General features: G+C 38.0%; 1 protein-coding gene across 4 annotated transcripts in view; it reads left to right on the top strand.

The window, feature by feature from the left end:
• The window catches only part of CTNNA2 (catenin alpha 2), a 957,624-nt gene that overhangs the window by 214,967 nt on the left and 723,262 nt on the right, over positions 1 to 19,395 (top strand). For all 4 annotated transcript variants that reach the window (XM_077761685.1, XM_077761684.1, XM_077761683.1 and 1 more), the window contains exon 5: positions 3,017 to 3,283. In XM_077761685.1, coding sequence (XP_077617811.1) covers positions 3,017 to 3,283 — 267 coding nt within the window. The remainder of the gene's footprint in view (positions 1 to 3,016; positions 3,284 to 19,395) is intronic.

Below are 19,395 nucleotides of genomic sequence, written 5' to 3'. Positions count from 1 at the left end.
GGTGGGATAACACAGGTTAAGTATGAGTTATTCTGATGAAGGTGGCTGACGTAGGGTCTTCTGTCTTCCCTTGCCAACACTCTTAATTTAGTCAACTCTACTTGTTTGTCCAGTACCATTAGAATTTTGTTCTCAAGGAATTTTTAATTTTTTCCCTAGGAAAAACATCTCCAAATGTGAAAGGGTCAGTTAAAATCCTTTCCACCCATCCTCTTGACTGCTCCTAGAATTCAGTATGTGAGGCAATTCCTAGTGATTTAAGATTGTCTGTGACCAACAAGAAAGTTTTATTCAACAAATATTTGTCAAGTGTTCATCTGTGCCAAGTTGAAGGAATGCTGGCATTACAAATTTGACCAAGATCTAACCTGCTTATAGTATTCTTTGTGTGAGAGACACACACATGTGATTTGAGATTACTTGATGATTATTTTGTAATCCGCAAAATTCAAATAAAATCTTGTGTGATAGTCTAAAATGTAAGATGGGTAGGAGAGAAATTACTCTGAAACACAAATGTGAGACCAAAAAGCTACTTAACTAATTTAAACAACTGGAAAAAAAAGACATTGAATCTTGATCTTAGTGAAGCAAGGGGGCAGTTGGAAAGAAAGGTAGGGACCAGGACTTGGGGAGTCTTGCAGAATTTTTGGATTTTTATTGTAAGTGGGTAGGTACTGTTTGAATAGTTCAAAGTTTGGGACTTTGAACTCAAATGTCTCAAATACATATTTTAGTATTCTAGATATGTTGCACAGAAGGGAGTGGAAGAGGAAAGACCAGCTATAGTTGGGAGAGGCTGCAGTAGTCTAGGTGAGAAATGGTGGTCTTGATTAGTTTGTAATGGTGCAAATGGAGGAAACTACAAAGAATCAATGTTTGTTTTGAAAAGAGAACTCTGAGGATCTGATGTTAAGTTGGACATGTCATGTTAGGAAGTGACATCAGCCAGTTCTGTTCTGACCTTCTGGTTTCAGCAAATGAGTAAATGGTGGTAAATTTACAGAGATGGGAAAGACTGGGTTAGTTTGGTATAGAAATTAATATTTTATATTTAGACACCTTGATTATGAGATGCTAGGGAGCTCTCCATGTAAAAATGTCAAATAAAAGAGAGATATGGGTTGGAGATGGACATACCAGGCATGGGTGTGTATATAGATGTGTATTAAGATTCTTGGGCATGTATGACGTATGAGAATACCCATAAATATCATTTGTTAATTTCATTAATACCTTATTTTAAATTAACTACTATTTCAGTCTCTTTCAAGAAAATTTAGAAAAAAAAAGAGAATTGGAAGAAGGAAAAACCCATGTAACACCCTACTACCCCCCCAAAAAAGATACAGTTTTGATATATTGCCTTTCAGTTATGTCTTCATATTTTAACATATTTATAATCGTACTTTGCATACAAGTATGCATATTATGTTCTGCCTTTTCATTTATCATATAAATATTATCCATGCCATTTATTGAGAACTATAGTATCCACATAGTCCATCAAATAAATTCTTCAGTCATTTACTTAACCAGTTCTTCATAATTTAACATTTAGATTGTAGGGTTTTTTAATTTAATTAAGGTATGTTTCCTCAAATATTTTTATGGAGAGAATCCCCCTTCCATCTCTTCCACATTTAGATTTATTTATTTTTTTCAAGTATAGGTAACCAGTAATATAATATGCAATTTCTGGACCAGAGTTCTGGAGGTTAGAAGGCTCTTCATGACTAGTCAGGAGAAACCTTCTACTTTCAAAGCCTAGATGATTGTCCGACATAGAGAATACACTTACATGTTGGTAACCTTATTTGTGTTCACGTATAGGGTAAAAAAGAAATATCCTCAAATTAGAAATCATGTTGGCTGGCTAAATTTATTAGTGCATAAGCAAAAGAGGATAGATAGTTGAGTTAATGATCACTTGTCAATCTGTCTTGACAATCCTAGATAACCAGTATAATGTGCTTTCCTCAGAATTATTTTGACCCATAAAAGATATAATTGTTGCCAGGTCATTTATATACCACATACCAAATAAACAAATAGAAACTGAACCCCAGTGATTCAAGTAACCTTCAGTGATGTTTTGAAGCTGGAAAAAAAATGCTCTGAGCTCCTCATCTGGCAATCCTACATCACCTCAGAGAGCAGCACTGCCTTTAACATTTCCGTAAATGATGTGAACATTTTCTTAACAATGCTCTTTAAAGCTGAAGATCAAGAGATTCCCCAGTGGCATTATTTTGACAGTCAAAACTAGGAAGGCAAATCACCTTTGATCTATTTTTATTCCCTAAACTCCATGATTGAGCTGCCATTAAAGGTAGTTTTTAAAAAAAAAATGAACCCTATTCCAAACTTGATAATGAAGTGGCAGATATACACTACGCAAAAATCTGGAGTTTGATTTCCCGTGTTTGTAATTGTCAGTGAATATAGAGGCAAGCAGTATCAGAAGTCTGAAGTTTGGGTTTTTCCCTGCTGCTTAACTAACTCCAATCCATGCAAGCTACTTACCTTGTCTGTAGCTTGGTTTTTACATTTTTACCCAGAAATATTTGTGTGTCTTTTGTGGGCCAAACATTTGCTTATACATAAAGGGCCACTAAACAAGATCGGGTTTCCTGCTCTCAGTAGATATAATACAAGAGGGACACATGCTCAAATACGTAAGTCCAGTACAGTATAGTAAGTATTGATGATAGGAGGGGATATGGGCTTGTGGGAGCAGATAGAAGGGACATAGCCTGGAGAGCTAGATGGAATATATTCCAGGAGGATGTGCCATCATGGGTGAAAGGGTAGGGGGGAGGAGAGGTACCCCGGTATTTCATAGAGAAAGAACAACATATGCAAAGTCCTTGTAGCTAGATAGAGCACAACGGAGGGTACATTGTTTATAAAATTCAGTGTTTTGTGGGTCTGACTCAAAGTTCAATAACAAAGCTCAGTAACAAAGGTTTCCATACTTCATGGATGTGACAGGTTTCACGTTTTGCATACACAGGAGCTGAAGGACCCTCACTGTCGGGATGAGATGGCAGCCGCCCGAGGGGCTCTAAAGAAGAACGCCACAATGCTGTACACGGCCTCCCAAGCGTTTCTCCGCCACCCAGATGTTGCTGCCACAAGAGCCAACCGCGATTATGTGTTTAAACAAGTCCAGGAGGCCATTGCTGGCATCTCCAATGCTGCTCAAGCTACCTCACCCACCGATGAAGCCAAAGGCCACACGGGCATCGGTGAGCTGGCTGCAGCACTGAATGAGTTTGACGTAAGTGTTCCAGTGGTGCACACAGAGGGGCAGACACTTGCATTGGGGAAAAAAAAAAAGGATTTGGGGATGAAGGGCCATAATAGTATACATGGATTTATCTCTCTTGGAGGCTTGTGATAATAAGGCAAACTATATCATGTCTCTGTTATTAGGAATCCAACATAGTGGCAGAGCCTAGTTTTTTTGTATTTGAAGGATCTAACAGCTATGTTTAAAAGGACCTGATCTTAGGCAGGCAGAAACCCTATAAACTGTTAACTTTTTTTTATCCCACTGGTTATTTAGGAACCATTTATCATTTGGATGGTGATATCTTTATTTTTAAAGGGACAAGTGTCATAAGCAGTGTAGGTATAGATAGCCTCTATGTTGCGCCTGGGTGAAGCAGACACCCTCAGTGTCTTCATTTTAAATCAGGGACAAATCCTGTTGCCCTCTGATCCCACATGGGATCCCCATCTTCCTTAAATAGGCCCCTCTGGGTAATGCCTGTGTCAGACCCATGGATGACCCACATTCTGCACCTGCTGTTTCTCGAGGTGTATCCCAATGAGGGAAGCAGTAGGGAGATGGCATCAAAGTGAAGGGGAGGGATGCATATAATCCGTACCTCTGGATGACAGCCCTCACTTCCTATGGGTCAGGATAGGGGCCCACATACGGGACACTGGAATTCATCTGAGTTCATCCTGTGTTCAGTGTGAGAGTCTTACATGTGGTGTGAGAACTACCAAGATTTAAGATAATTTGTATCACTTTCAGGGATCCTATTTTCTTGTGAGATGGGAGAAATAGGATGTATTAAATACCTTTTAAGTGATAAAATACAGGATTATAGAAATTCATAAGAGAAAAATAGGTTACTTAACAGCTGTGGAAAAAGATGATGAACTTGCTTTTGGATCTGTTGACATGAATTTTTGGCAGGAGAGGACTGGCTAGCAAAGAGGATCGGGAACAAAGCAATGATTGCTAGAGACATAAAGCTGGAAGATATAATGGAGGAATAATTAGAACACTTAACATAGCTGTTTTCACAAGGGTCTCTCCTATTTTATTCTTTTCAGTTAGTCAAAATATAATATAGATCGCTTAGATCATATACAGTTTCCTAGGGTTTTATTTAGTCAGGATTAAATACAATAAGTGTAAAGTATTTACCACAGGGGGCGCCTGGGTGGCTCAGTTGGTTAAGCATCAGACTTTGACTCAGTCATGATCTCCCGGTTTCTGGGTTCAAGCTCCTTGTCTGACTCTGTGCTGACGGCTCAGATCTTGGAGCCTGCTTCAGATTCTGTGTCTCCCTCTCTCTCTGCCCCTCCCCCGCTCACACTCAGTCTCTCTCTCAAAAATAAACAAATATTAAAAATTTGAGGAGACAACTGAAAATCCATTGGAACTAAGAGTTAGGTTATCAGTTTTAAAATAAACATGGGAAATCCATAGATTGCAAAGTGGAAAAGAATAGAGTAATGGAAAAACAGATCCTGTTGACAGAAATGAAAAATAATTTATTGGCTTTATTTTATTCTTTATTTCCTTATAAATGTTGGAAATAATCCTGATCCAGAAGTGGAGGACCAGAAACAAAACAAACAAAACTGAGTGCAAGTTCTGCTTTAGGGGAAATGATGCCATGATCCTGGAAAGGAAAGCTATTGATTCTTAATTTCTATAATGTTCAGATAATCCTAATAAGAATTCTAAGAGTTCTTTTGCAACTTGACAGAGTAATGATAAAGTTTCTTGCAGAACTAAGAATGAACAAGCCCACATTTTAAGGAAATGAAAATGAGCAGGTTATGTACTCCAATATTAAAACATTCTAATGCTACATTAATTTTAAAAGTGTGCATTAGACCAAAAAATGCCTAATCAAGTTAAACAGAATAGAAAGTTGCAAACAATCTCAAGTACAAAATTATTTTATGAAATGGTACTTTTTAAAATTAGTAGGTGGATTAGTCAGATTTTGACACAAGTGTTTTTATAATCCTATGTTACAATCAAAAAGTAAACAGTAAACCCCTGCGAGAACCTAGTCATAGAAGCACAGAACACGGAGAACTCCCTTGGACAGTCAGACCCTTCAGCTGCTGCCACCTTCTGCCCAAGTGTGAGGACTCCACCTTTCCGTTTTCTTTGTATCCAGAACATTTTCACTGAAAGCGTTTACTAAAAATGATATTCACCATTGAGGCATCATTGTAGTAATACGAAAGGCTTTTGTCTCCTAAGATAAAACTTGAGGCCGTATGGGGAAACTCTATTAGCGAAGTATGTTGGAAATACTTAAACATTTGAACTGGTGGTGTGTGTGTGTGTGTGTGTGTGTGTGTTGTTTTTTTTTAACAAAAGTAGTGTAGTGATATGCTGGACAAATATGGCTTTGGGAGGTTAATACAGTAATGTAACTTTTTTATAGAACATAGGATAGTAACTAATTCTCTGTATTTTATTAATTATTACACTAAGTAATTTTTTTACTTAAGTATATTATGGTAATTATATACTTATATATATAATACCAGAATACTTAATTATATATTAGCTAAGTATATTAATCAAGTAATATTTTATTAATAAATGTATGCTGGTTCTCAAGCTATATAAATAGTATGAAGCATTATCTAATCTTTAAAATTTTCTCAGAGATTGACTAAAATTATTAGGAGAACCATCTAAATTGGTAATTTATAGATAGCAATTTAATTTGGTATGGTTCCCTAAAAATTTAGTAAATGCAATTTCAGTACTTTCTCAAAAGTAGTAATGCTAGTAAAGTATCATAGAAACTGACCAGATATAAGGTAATCAACCATTTGTAGATGTGTCGATTTTCCATCTTTTGACACCAGCAAATGTAGACACTCCTTAATGAAATTTGAAATTCTCAATAAAAAAATAACATTCTCCTTCTCTTTATAACAGAATTATCTATTTCTGTTTAGTTGCATAATGAATACTTTGGGGGTTTTTTTTTGTTTGTTTGTTTTTTTGGTTCGTGGGCATATTGACTTGAAATTGATTTCGAATTCAGACATGTGTCTTGAATCCTAAATGCTATTCTCAGATATTAAACGAATTGATACCACATTGGGAGGGAAACTCAAACTTTCTGACTTACTTTTCTGACAATATCCCTTCCTGATGCTTGGTTTCCTGACTTGTTAAATGTGATGGAGATGTTAACAAGTAAAGTATGGTTGAAATCCTGCAGTGAAAGGAACTATAGAAATATACAATTCCATTGGCAGCACAGCTTGTATGCCCTAATATTGAATTTGAAGCACATTGTGTATTAGTCATCAGTGTGTGAAGCCCAGTTTTATGGGAGAGAGGATGCAGAAGTTACTTAAAGTTTGATAGCTGACTAAGAACAAGGTAAAAAATAATATTTTTACTTTATGTCAAAAATTATGTTTTTTTTAAATCTGGATATTTATAATTATGGTTCAATGGATGGTGACCTATTTTCTGGTCCTGTTCTTCTGCCTACACGAATAGTTGATGTAGTGATTTATGAAGCAAAGGAATGAAGAAAAAAACCCCAGTATTTTAACAACTTGAAACTGTCAAGGGAGTTTCTAATGATAAAATAGCAAAGAGAAAATGATTGCTAATCAATGGAAAAATCAGCCTCTGTTTAAAATGTGGCAGCCTGAGGTGGTTAATTTTATCGGGTGAAACTACTAAGGAATACTAAAAAGAATTTAAAAATATAATGACTACTCAGAAATAAATCCTATTAAAATGTCTATTTCACTGCCAGAAAACTTTCAAGAGCAAGAGAGAGGAAAATTAAAAGTTATTCCTACAGAATATCTATGTTAAAGAGAAGAGAGTATATTATATCCTGTTTTTTGAAGCTGCTTTTGTAGATAAAGACAGCTGAGAGAAATGGAAATTAACACCATTCGTGACCCAGTCTTTATAATAGGTAGCTATTTGCATTTTAAAATTTTGTTTTAAATCAGATAATAAACATGATCTCAAATTGCTCTAACTTTAATCTTTACTTGTGAATTTCCTTACTTTTCCTTACTTGTCCTGGGCATTCACTTGATTAAAATTGTTTCCAGTCCTTGCTTCCATGTCTTGGCCACCACTAGCTCTTACCATTTTTTTCTTTAATATTTTTTTAAATCTACATCCAATTTAGTTAGCATATAGTGCAACAGTGGTTTTAGGAGTAGGTTCCTTAATGCCCCTTACCCATTTAGCCCATTTCCCCTCTCACAATCCCTTCAGTAACCCTCTTTCTCTAATTTCACTTAGCATAATACCCTCTAGTTCCATCCACATAGTTGCAAGTGGCAAGATTCCATTTTTTTTATTGCCAAGTATTACTCCATTGTATATATATATATACACCACATCTTCTTTATCCATTCATCTATCGATGGACATTTGGGCTCTTGATATACTTTGGCTATTGTTGATAGTGCTGCTATAAACATTCGGGTTCATGTGCCCCTTCGAGATAGCGTACCCGTATCTGTTCAATAAACACCTAGTAGTGCAATTGCTGGGTCGTATGGAAGTTCTATGTTTAATTTTTTGAGGAACCTCCATACTGTTTTCCAGAGTGGCTGCACCAGTTTATATTCCCCTGAGCAGTGTAAGAGAGATCTCTTTCTCTGTCTGCATCGTTGCCACCATGTGCCTGAGTTAGCTCTTATCTTTTTGAGCCTTATCTTCTGACTTCCATTACTCCCCCTCCTCTGTAACATTGGGTGAGTCATTAAGGACCCCTAAATCTATGTGCTTTTACTTTCTAGTTCTCAGCTGCTTTAACTTTAGAATGGGGGGTGGTGGATTTTAATAGTGTTAACCATACTCTTTTTTTTTTTCTTGGTATTATTTCTAATTTGCAAGATGTATTTTTACTTGAAGAGAGGACAGTCTGGCCTCAGCCACATTGAGTGAAATGTAACCATTAGATACCAACTCTACATAAATTGCCCTTGCTCTTTCTACCTGATTTTTCATACCCTCCTCCCTCTAGTTTATGTTTTCTTCTGTTTTCTCCCTCTTCTTTCTCTTTAATTGTTTTGATCTGATTGTAATTCTCATATAGATCTGGTATTCAGTGGATAGAAGGTTTGGAACTTGAGCATAAGACATCATGGAACATCTGCATCACAGGCCAATGAGGATATCAAGACTCTTTATCTGACAAGGCTAGGGGACCTAGGCTAACTGTACTGATGGGAGAATTGTCCCCTGCGGAGCATCTCCATGTTACAGGGGTCACTGCCCTAAGGTCATTCCAACTATGTGCACTTCTCAGGTGTATACGGACAATCTAGGGCCTCTAGTTGGAAGAATGTGGTTAAGAAACAGGAGTTATGTGGTAACTCGTTTTATAACAGGACCCTAGCCCATTTCTGGGACATGGAGATTTCTGGACTCCCAAGTGTAATAACCCTAGCCCAGGGTTTAGGATCCAGTGTTGGAATACAGAACCAGTGAAGAGCTGGAGTGATGTACAGGTATCTTAGGTAAGAAGCCCAAATGCTTGACCTCAGATCTATGCTTCAGTAGTCTGGAGAAGTAGAGTTTTTTAATTGCCATCCTACTCTAAACTTCACTCTTAATACCTTTTAAATAGATTATATCTTAGATGTTCCTGTTGAAACCCTGGTCCCTTAAGGAGCCATGAACCAGAATTCTGACAGGCTCAGGGATTCTTAAAGGGTTTTATTGACTCATGTTCTCTCCAAGGAGGCAAGAAGGAATGCCTGCTTGGAGTACTACATTTCCACAGAGCATCTTGTTTGAGTTCCTTCCCAGTTCTAAGCCTCCCTTTTGCTGTGGAATCAAGATAGTTATTTATCACAGAGGCTTACCCTAGGTCTCCTCTCCTCCTTTGGCATTCCATAAAGCCGTTCTGACTGCAGACATCAGGGAACACCCACATGAAGTTATGAAAAAGGTAAGCTTCCTATGTATTACATTAGATTGAGGACAGAAAAAAGAGGCAAAAGCCCTGATAAAATACTGTAAACACACTGATGAAGAAAATTCAAGATCTAGCTTATGTCCTAAAGCAGTTAGCAAGCAGCAAGCCAAATGCATAAAAAAGAAAGCCAGTAAGCAAAACAATTTAACTTCTGGAGAGCAATTTTAGATTTCTAATTCAGGTACTAAAAAGATGAAGCAGGCCAATTCAGCAACTTTCTGTCTGAGTTTAGGCTGGTATTTTTGAAGACTTAACATCTGTACAGATGTTATATCTGTTATTCTTTAATGCTTTTATTAGTACTTTTTTCTTTTAAAGTAAGCCCTATTCCCAACATGGGGCTTGAACTCGCAACCCTAATAGCAAGAGTCCATGCTCTACTGACTGAGCCAGTCTGGCACCTTTATTAGTTCTCGTCAGTAATCTCTGCCATATTCCTTTAAAGTGGCCCAGGACATTGGGAAGAGCCCAGGACTTGTATTGCAGTATGTAGCGAGTACTCCAAGCTCTGTAAATTTCTAAGAATGTATGACCTTGGGTTGCTGAGATAGTATCTCTAGGCCTTGGAAAAAGGTTTAACTACAGGGTAGCTAAGATTATTAAGAGTGTACCGTGTGCCAAGTGAGATTTAAAAAGGAAGGACTCTAAGGTATAAAGGAGTAAGACTCGGTAAACAGCTGTAGTTACTGAGATGCATAAATGATGTGCTATACACTTACATATGTAGTATGCACGTACATACTAGTTTGTGTTGGCAGATCCGTAAGATTAGGGAGAGTGAAATCATAGAAGATTTCCTGGAGGAGGCAGTGCATGAGTAGGAATCAACATGCTGACGTGTGAATGAGTATTTCCAGAAAGAACACCATCTCATGTGGCAGCATTATTCAGTAAAATACTCAGTTCTGGAACCCACGAATGAGGAGAAATCGGACTGAGTGACCTGGAATCAGATCCTGGAGGGCTCTGTAGGCCTTGCAAGTGGTGGAGCTTCGACCTGAAGGCATTAGGAAGTTGCTGGTGCTCCAGGCAGGAATGCATGGTCAACTTTGTGTTTTCAAAGTTCCCTCCACTTATAGGGTGGAGAATGGACTCAGAAGGGGCAAAGCTGCAGTGAGGAGGGTGGTTATGGTGAGCAAGGTGACCAGTGTCCTAAATCCATTGCTGGCGGAGGGATGGGATGAATGGGTGGATCTGAATCATGTTCAGGGAGGAAAATGAACAGGCCTTAACAACTGTACTTGTTATTTTCATGTATCAAAAGTTAATGTTTTGTACAGTAAGGCTTTAGTTAAACAGACTGAATGTTTTTCTAATTCCAATTATGAAGTCTGGAGAAGTTTCAGTTTGTGGGATATTTGATTTTTTTCATAAAATAACCTCATATTTTTTCTGACTCTTTAATTCGCATATATTCACAACAGCATGATTATAAAATGCCTAGTAATTTACATAGATTTATATTTTGGATAATTTAAATCTAAATTTTACATCTAGGGTTTTCCTAATTTAGTTTAAGTTATTTATATGTAATTGAGCTTTCATTAGTATGTGCTTGCTAATGCACATTTTAATTTTTAAAAACAATTTTAGACACACTTTTAAAAAAAAGGGGGGGACATGGATTTTCCCATTTAATAGGAGATAGTATCCATAACTGAGGGTTAGTAGGGTCCAGTGCTTCTCATCTTTTCTTCAGATATTATCACAATGGACTGCCTCTGAATCTGTCTGCTCTTTTCTACCCTGGCAAAATAAACTCTTCAAAATGGCCTTTTAAGCTTTTCTAGCTAGAAACCAGCAGTGGTATTACAGCATTCTTTATCATGCACTGACATCTGGTGGCCAAATCGAACATTAGGAGCACTTCAGTGCATTTCTGTATGCCTGTAAACATAGCACAACCTAAATAAATACTATGGGCCGGGACCCGGGATGTAAATACAGAGAAGGTGAAGTCTGCCTTCACAGTACTTTCAGTCGGCTTAATGCACCCTTCTGCACACTAAAATTATGCAATGGGAATTGCATTAATCCTTTTTGGAAAACTAGCCCTGGGAAAGTGGTAAAGATGGATACAGAGGCAGGTGAGTTTGCAAGAAGAGAAGCTCCAGGCAGGGGGTAGAGCTGAGGGTCTGCTGGCTGTGTGTGGGACCAGGTCAGCCAACATCAACCAACCACATATTCTCTGCTTCCCGAGCCACACCACATCCCTCCCCAGGACCGGTGTATCCAGTATCCTCATTTTTTATCCAAAAAATCTTACTCTGGGATACTGACACCTCCGATGGATTCTTGTCTGCAAGCAGTGTTAATTTGTTCAAGTGTTCTAAACCTAGGAATATTTTCTGGTAGTATCATTTAGCTTTTTGTCATTTTTTAAAATCGCTATTTCAAGGAAATATCCTAAGAATTTAATTTTCTCTTTTACATTTCACTTAATAAATATGGAGCTACAAAAATCATTTAGGGGGAAAAAAGCGATAGGATTTGAAATACTTGAAAAGTTGTATTTCAAATCCTTATTAGCCTCCCTGTTGTCTTTAATTAAAATCATTATTTTTTTTTTTACAGATAGTTTATTGTCAAGTTGGTTTCCATATAGCACCCAGTGCTCATCCCCACAAAATCATTATATTTTCAACCTTGTTTTATTTCTCTTTTCACAAGAGAAAATGGAAGAATCTATATTTTCCAGTGAATGTTTTCCTTTGAGAATATTGACAGATTCTGTGCATATGAGCTCACCTTTATTTCAAATAATTAGTTCTAAATGTAACTGATTATTGTTGTAATGGATCATCATATTCTAAATTGTCTAAACGTGTGATGGCAAATATCATGTTGATTATCATTTAATTATTAGTCATACTTTAAAATTTGGGAACCAAATGGGTTCTTTTATTTAGTAGTGAAAAATTAGTTTATTTAAAATACTGACCCTCCGGGGCGCCTGGGTGGCTTAGTCGGTTAAGCGTCCGACTTTCGCTTAGGTCATGATCTCGCGGTTCGTGGGTTCGAGCCCCGCGTCGGGCTCTGTGCTGACTGCCAGCTCAGAGCCTGGAGCCTGTTTCAGTCTGTGACTCCCTCTCTCTCTGACCCTCCCCTGCTCACGCTGTCTCTCTCTCTCTCCTAGAAATAAATAAAAAAAAACATTAAAAATAAAATAAAATACTGACCCTCCTTAGTCTTAGTTTCTTTCATGATTTCTTACATTAAAAGTGCTTGTCTTAGCCTTTCAGGATTATACTTTCTCTTTTATTCACTCTCCATGTTAGAACTAGGGATGTATTCAGTACTCATGTATAGGACTCGGTTTGATTCCATGATGAAGTAAACAGGCGCTCATGCACACACACACCACCAGTTCATGCTCCTTCCTCTGAAAACATTAATTTTGATTTCTTATCAAACTCCTTAATATACATCCTGAACTCTCCAACAGTATTTTCTGGAAACTTTAACCTATTGAGTTCCATTGTTTATTTATCCAAATATTCTCCAGTTCTGTTTTGTTGTTTTGCACACATTCATTGAGGTAAGGCTGAAGGGAAATCGTTACCCACACACACAAGTGTGGTAGTAAAATTGTCAGGCAGCTAACATCACTGAGGGCATGACTGTGTCCCATGCTGATCATCTTAAAGTGGTCATACTTGTGGACAATGGCACAGCATGGTGTAGGATAAACAGAACAAGCTTATGTTTGAATCTGACCATACACCAAGGCATTCCCTCCTTGCCTCTATTTCTTCATGTATAAAACGGGGTAAGAATGTTGACTCATCAAGATGGTGATGATAGTTATATGGGTTGAACATTCTTAGGTACCTCATCCCTTGGTAGGCACTTAGAAATGCTATTTGTCTGTTTCTCCTACTTCTCATAACAGAATTCACAAACTGATGTCTTCCATCCAGAGTTACTGTGGAAGCTACTCTTTACAAAAAGCTTAGGGAACCGTTCCTAATTAAAAAGATGTTGATATCTCTCAATAATAATTATAGATGCAGTAAATCCATTTACTCTTCCTTGGTCACATCCAGGCCCCAGTGTGTGAGAGCCTCCAAGAAAGATCTGGCTAAAGCATAAGCAATTGTGAGAAAAGGGCAATTCTATATCCCAGGAGAAAATTCCAAGTGTAGATTAAATTACAACCTGGCCTAAGAATGAATTTCTTAATTTTTTTAATTGGAGTATAGTTGACACACAATATTCTATTAGTTTCAAGTGTGCAGCTGTGATTCAACATTCTATACATTATACAGTACTTACTATAATAAGTTTAGCTACCATCTGTCACCATATAACATTATTACAATATCACTGATTATACTTCTGCTGTACTTCTCATACTTGTGACTTAAAGCTGGGCTTGAGTACCTCTTAATCCCCTTCACCTATTTTTTACAACCCCCAACCCCCTCCCTCTAGCAAAAACACCAGTACTCTTGAGTCCATTTCTGGTTTCTTGTGTTTTTTAGATTCCACGTGTAACTGCAATCATACTGTATTTGGCTTCCTCTGCCACTTATTTCACTTAGCATAATACCTTCTATATTCATCCATATTGTTGCCTATNGTGTTGTGTGTGTGTGTGTGTGGGTGTGTGTGTGTGTGTGTGTGTTACGTACACACCCATCTTTATCCGTCTATTAATGGGCATTTAAGTTTCTTCCGTATCTTGGCTATTGTAAGTAGTGTTACAATGAACAGAACATAGGGGTTCACGTGTCTTTTCAAATCAGTGTTTGTTTTCTTTGGCTAAATACTCAGTATATATTTTACTCAGTAGAATTATTGGATCATATCATATTTCTGTCTTTAATTTTTTGAGGAACTTCCACACTGTCTTCATAGTGGTTGCATCAATTTACATTCCCACCAGTGGTTCACAAGGCTTCTCTTTGTCCAAGAATAATTTTTTTAAATGTTTGTTTATTTTGAGAGTGAGAAAAGAGAGAGAGGAGGGACAGAGAGAGGGCGAATCTCAATCAGGTTCCATGCTGTCAGAGCAGACCCCGATGTAGGGCTCAATCTCACAACTCTGACATGATGACCTGAGCTGAAGCCAAGAGTTGGGCCCTTAACTGACTAAGCCACTCATGCACCCCTCTCCAAGGATGCATATTAAAGAGAGAAATTCTAAGTCCATTGCTAGCACTAGGAATGTAGGTTTCTCCATTGTGTTTATTTGATAATTCTCATTACCAAAATGAGCTTCCCATTAAATACTAGACTTATTCAGGTTTGGTGATCTGACACTTCTCCTAGTACACCAAGAAGGAAAAGGAGTGGCTGCCAGAAAGGGGTAGGAATGGAAAATGAAATAATATCATTGATTGGTGTTCTTCCTTCATCCAAGAACCACAACGTAAAGGAATATTTAATTATTTTTTAACATGTTCTAGCCAAGTGATACCTTTCTACCACAGTTAATTAGGAAGACATGGCACTTGTTTTAAAAAAGCTTAATTCAAAAGATAAGGAAACGACCGTGTGAAGACATTGTTAATTCCCACATTTAATGCTCAGCTTTTCTATCACCAGTGTTCTCTTGAAAACCTCCAGGATCAAACCCCTCGGTTGTGACGAGGAGCAGAATGGATCCCTATCCCTAGAGTAGAACATATACTTGTAAATCAGAGGGAATTTCTAATACCTGGATGATGCAGAGAATCAAAGATTCGTAGTAGTCTCGTTTTATTGTTGAGTTCATATACCCCAATTTATAAAATATCCCAATTTAAGAGTGCAGAAAGTGATTTCTGGAAAACTCACTTAGTTCAAAGTGATACAAAATAATTACCCTCTTTGCCCAAGTATGGATTTAAGTGTTTCCATTTCAGAAGTATTGGCCAAGAATGGTACGGGAAGTGCTTTCATCTCCATTTTTATTAAGTTCCTAAAAATAATCCCAAATAATTGTGCAATCTAAATAGAAGAATGTGCTTGTGGGGCACCTGGGTGGCTCAGTTGGTTGAGTGTCCAATTTGGGCTTATGATTCATGCGACTGAGCCCCTCATCAGGCTCTGTGCGGGGAGCTCGGAGCTCAGAGCCTAGGATTCCGTGTCTCCTCTCTCTCTGCCCGCCCTGCTTATTCATTCTCTCTCTCTCTGTCTCTCTCTCTCAAAAATAAACAAACGTTAAAAAAAATAAAAATAAATAAATAAAAAAAACCAAAACCATGTGCTTGCTATGCAGGTGCAGCTTCCAGACAGATCCTGTCTGCTCCCTCTCTTACTAGTTTGAGTAAGCTGTCTCCTACAGCTGTCCTATGAAGAAACCCTGCAGCTGACCTGCTTGTCTCCCAGACCCCTGCTTTCATCAATCCTGCAAAAGGATGAGGCATACATGTGCTGTTTGAGATGTCGTCCTGTCTTCTTCTATAACCTTCCTCACACTTCTGAAGCTTATTCTGATCACTGGGGGCCACGAAGCTGGTAATCATCTTGGTGTTATTTTTTTTTAAGTTTATTTATTTATCTTGAGAGAGAGAAAGTGAGTGGAGGAGGAGCAGAGAGAGAGCATTCCAAGCAGGCTGTGTGTCCAGAGTGGAGCCCGATGCGGAGCTCAAGCTCACCACCGTGAGAACAGAACCTGAGCAGATACCAAGAATTGGAGGCTAAACTGAGTCACCCAGGCACCTCTTCTTGGTGTTACTTTCTTTTATTTTTCCTTCTCAGTTTTTGCTGCATGTTTAGAAATTTTAAAAATAAGCTTTCATCATCATATATTGTATAATATGTATGTATTTTTTTCTACATAAGAAAAAGGCTTTGATCTTTCCTTTTGTTTTGCTTCCGTTCTAAATCCATCTTGCAGCTTCATTTTTTTCCAGGAGATGCTTATGCATGTTACTTGAAAGACCAAATGAATTCTTAGTTGGGAAGTTTGACCTGATTGCAGTGATGTCTAGGCTACTTTCCAAACCTAGCAAAACTGACCAGATTTGCACATAACTTAAGAATCTTCTTTACCTAAAAACATGTATTACTGTGAAGAGTATTTGCATATATTGGTTTGAATGAATGATCCAAAGATTTTTAAGTTCTACATTTTCTCAAAGTAGTCTGTTTAACATTGTGTTTAAACACAGAACTTCATCAACCAGAAAAAAACTTCTTTCTTTCTTTCACTTTTGTCGTTTTTGTTTGCTTGTTTTAAAACAAAGCCTCTGACAGTTGTGAAGAAAGATGACATTTGTAGAGATCTGACCTAGATTTCTTAGGGTGAAGAAGGCCATGTACTTGATCTGTCACCAGCCTCCAGAATGTGGCAGCCCTTTGGTCTGTGGATACAGGCTGGTTTTATTTTCACTCTCTCCAGCCTCACATACCAGAATCGCTTTTAAAATCTGGAGCAGCAAAATAAGCCTAAAGTGACACAAGGCAGATGCAGACTTAATACTAACATTCTAGGGGCACCTGGGTGGCTCAGCAGGTTAAGCATCCAACTTCAGCTCAAGTCATAAAAAAATCTCAGTTTGTGAGTTCAAGCCCTGGGTTGGGCTCTGTGCTGACATCTCAGAGCCTGGAGCCTGCTTTGGATTCTGTCTCCCTCTCTCTTTGTCCCTCCCCTGCTCATGCCCTGTATTTGTCTCTCAAAACTAAATGAACATTAGAAAAAAATTAATATTAACATTCTAACACCTAAGAAATCACTTCCCTGCAGCTGGTAAATATGAAAAATATTGTAGTGAAAATATGCAATAAACCTGAATATATTATGTGAATTATATGAGTATGAATTATAACATGCATGAACACACACTAGATCGTTATGGTTTTTCTTTTTTTTCTTTTTTTTTTTTTTAAGGTTTTTATTTATTTCTAGGAGAGAGAGGAGAGAAAGACAGCGTGAGCAGGGGAGGGTCAGAGAGAGAGGGAGTCACAGACCGAAACAGGCTCCAGGCTCTGAGCTGGCAGCCAGCACAGAGCCTGACGCGGGGCCCGAACCCACGAACCGCGAGATCATGACCTAAGTGAAAGTCGGACGCTTAACCGACTAAGCCACCCAGGCGCCCCCGTTATGGTTTTTCTTTGACTTGTGGTGACTGTCAAGTATTTTTCCACCTATATTTCTTTCCAAACTTTCACAAGTGATTCCTTAATTAAAAATATATTTTACTTAAAACATTTAAAACTGTTCACAGATATGCTGCAAATATAAAATAATTTATACCTCTATGTTCCTTTAGCTTCATCTGTTGTTAGTGTTTTACCTCATTTACTGTGTTGTGTGTGTTCTCTGAGTCTTTCTCCTTCAGGTACACAGATTCCTTAATTATGAAATGGGCGAAGTCAGCTTTATTATATATGCTTACACAAATAGCAAACACTTTTTCCCTCCTTATTTCTACCAAAAATTACAGATTTATAAAAGGAATGACATCAGCACACTTATAAATTTGCTAGTTTTGCCTGGTTCAAAAGGTTATTTAATGAAAGGCTCTGGGTACCACAAAATCTTCCAAATATGGTCTTTACACAGTAACATGCATTAAAAAAATTGTGTCTTTGTAACTAGAAGTTTGAAGCAATCAGCTACCTAAGTTGGACTAATCCATGCTCACATATTTTCAGTTTCAGGATTAAAAAACAGTCAAGTTTCTTCCTGGTTGATCATGGTATGATAGTGCATACTTTTTAAGCATTTTATAAAGTTTAAGAAACATTTAAAAGAAGAAAAAAAGTGATTTTCTTTTTAAAAAAAATTTTAATGTTTATTTTTGAGAGAGAGAGAGACAGAGCACAAGTGGGGAAGGGGCAGAGAGAGAGGGAGACACAGAATCTGAAGCAGGCTCCAGGCTCTGAGCTAGCTGTCAGCACAGAGCCTGATGTGGGACTTGAACTTCCAAACTGTGAGATCATGACCTGATCAGGCTGAAGTTGGATGCTTCTGAGCCACCCAGGTGCTGCGGGGCGGGGGGGAGTGATTTTCAATTAGCTGGTATAAACAAAGAAAGCTCAGGATATTTTAAAAATAAGGCACTAAGTATTCTTGAAGAGTAAGAGAGTGAGATAAACCTGCATAATCCATTCATTTCTGAAGCTAATTTATAGCAAAGGCTTTTTGTTCTTCATAGCTCCATAAAACTTCACAGTTGGTAAAGACACTGGAGGCTATCCTGTTAACTTACCTTAAGATAGAAAGTCTGTACTCTGCTATCCCTCACAGTTGGACCTTCTGCCTTTGCAAGACATTATTGGGAAGAAATCATTGGGAGAAATTTCTTGTTTCCTTTTTTTTTTTAATTCTTTTTAGCATTTATTCAGTTTTGAGAGACAGAGAATGAGTGGGGAAGGGGCAGAGAAAGAGAGGGAGACACCGAATCTGAAACAGGCTGAGCCATCAGCACAGAGCCTGATGTGGGGCTTGAACCCACAAACTGTGAGATCATGACCCGACCTGAAGTCGGATGCTTAACCGACTGAGCCACCCAGGCGCCCCTCTTGTTTCCTTCTTACACCGAAATTTCCTAAGTAAATTTCCAAAGCACCTTATGTGCCTCCCTTTGTTAGCCTTTATCACATTTTATTAGGGTCATAAATACAAGTAATACTTCCAAGATACAAGGCTGGGACATCCTTGAGGAGAAAATTCCGTTGCAGTCTCCTCCCTAAATCATTTTTCACCCATGATTAGTAGTTAGTAAATATTTTGGAATACTTGATTCTGGCAGATCTTCCTGTCATGTCTTGACAGTGGCCTAGCAAATGGTTCTCTTTCTACCAACTTTCTTCTGGCCATTTCCTCACATCACTACTGAAGTTGTCTTTCTAAAACCTACGCTTCTCTTCTGCTCTGCTTGACAAGAAAATTTAAAATTCTTTCAGGGGTCCCCACGCAATATGGGTAGATCAGCTGTTGTTCATGGGTCTGGAAGCAGAGAAAGCCATTCGTCCTGTTTCACATGGGACTAACTTGGTTACCTCTCTGCCTTTCCTGGTGCTTGAGCAAGTCTGTAAGCCTTCATGTAACAGAAGGTAACATGGCTCCAATGTGCTATTATAGGGTGATTATTGGAACTAAGGGAATCATATACAAAAACACTTTGTAGACCGGTTGATGCAAACACTAAAATGTTATCCCAGGTGCTAGTGAGATACAGTTTTTATTAAATTTTTGTATTAAAAATTT

Source organism: Crocuta crocuta, unplaced genomic scaffold (genome assembly GCF_008692635.1).
Source record: "Crocuta crocuta isolate KB4526 unplaced genomic scaffold, BGI_CrCroc_1.0 scaffold348, whole genome shotgun sequence".
Classification (NCBI taxonomy): Eukaryota; Metazoa; Chordata; class Mammalia; order Carnivora; family Hyaenidae; genus Crocuta; species Crocuta crocuta.
Note: the sequence above shows the minus strand (reverse complement) of the source record. Positions and strands in the feature narration are given on the sequence as shown.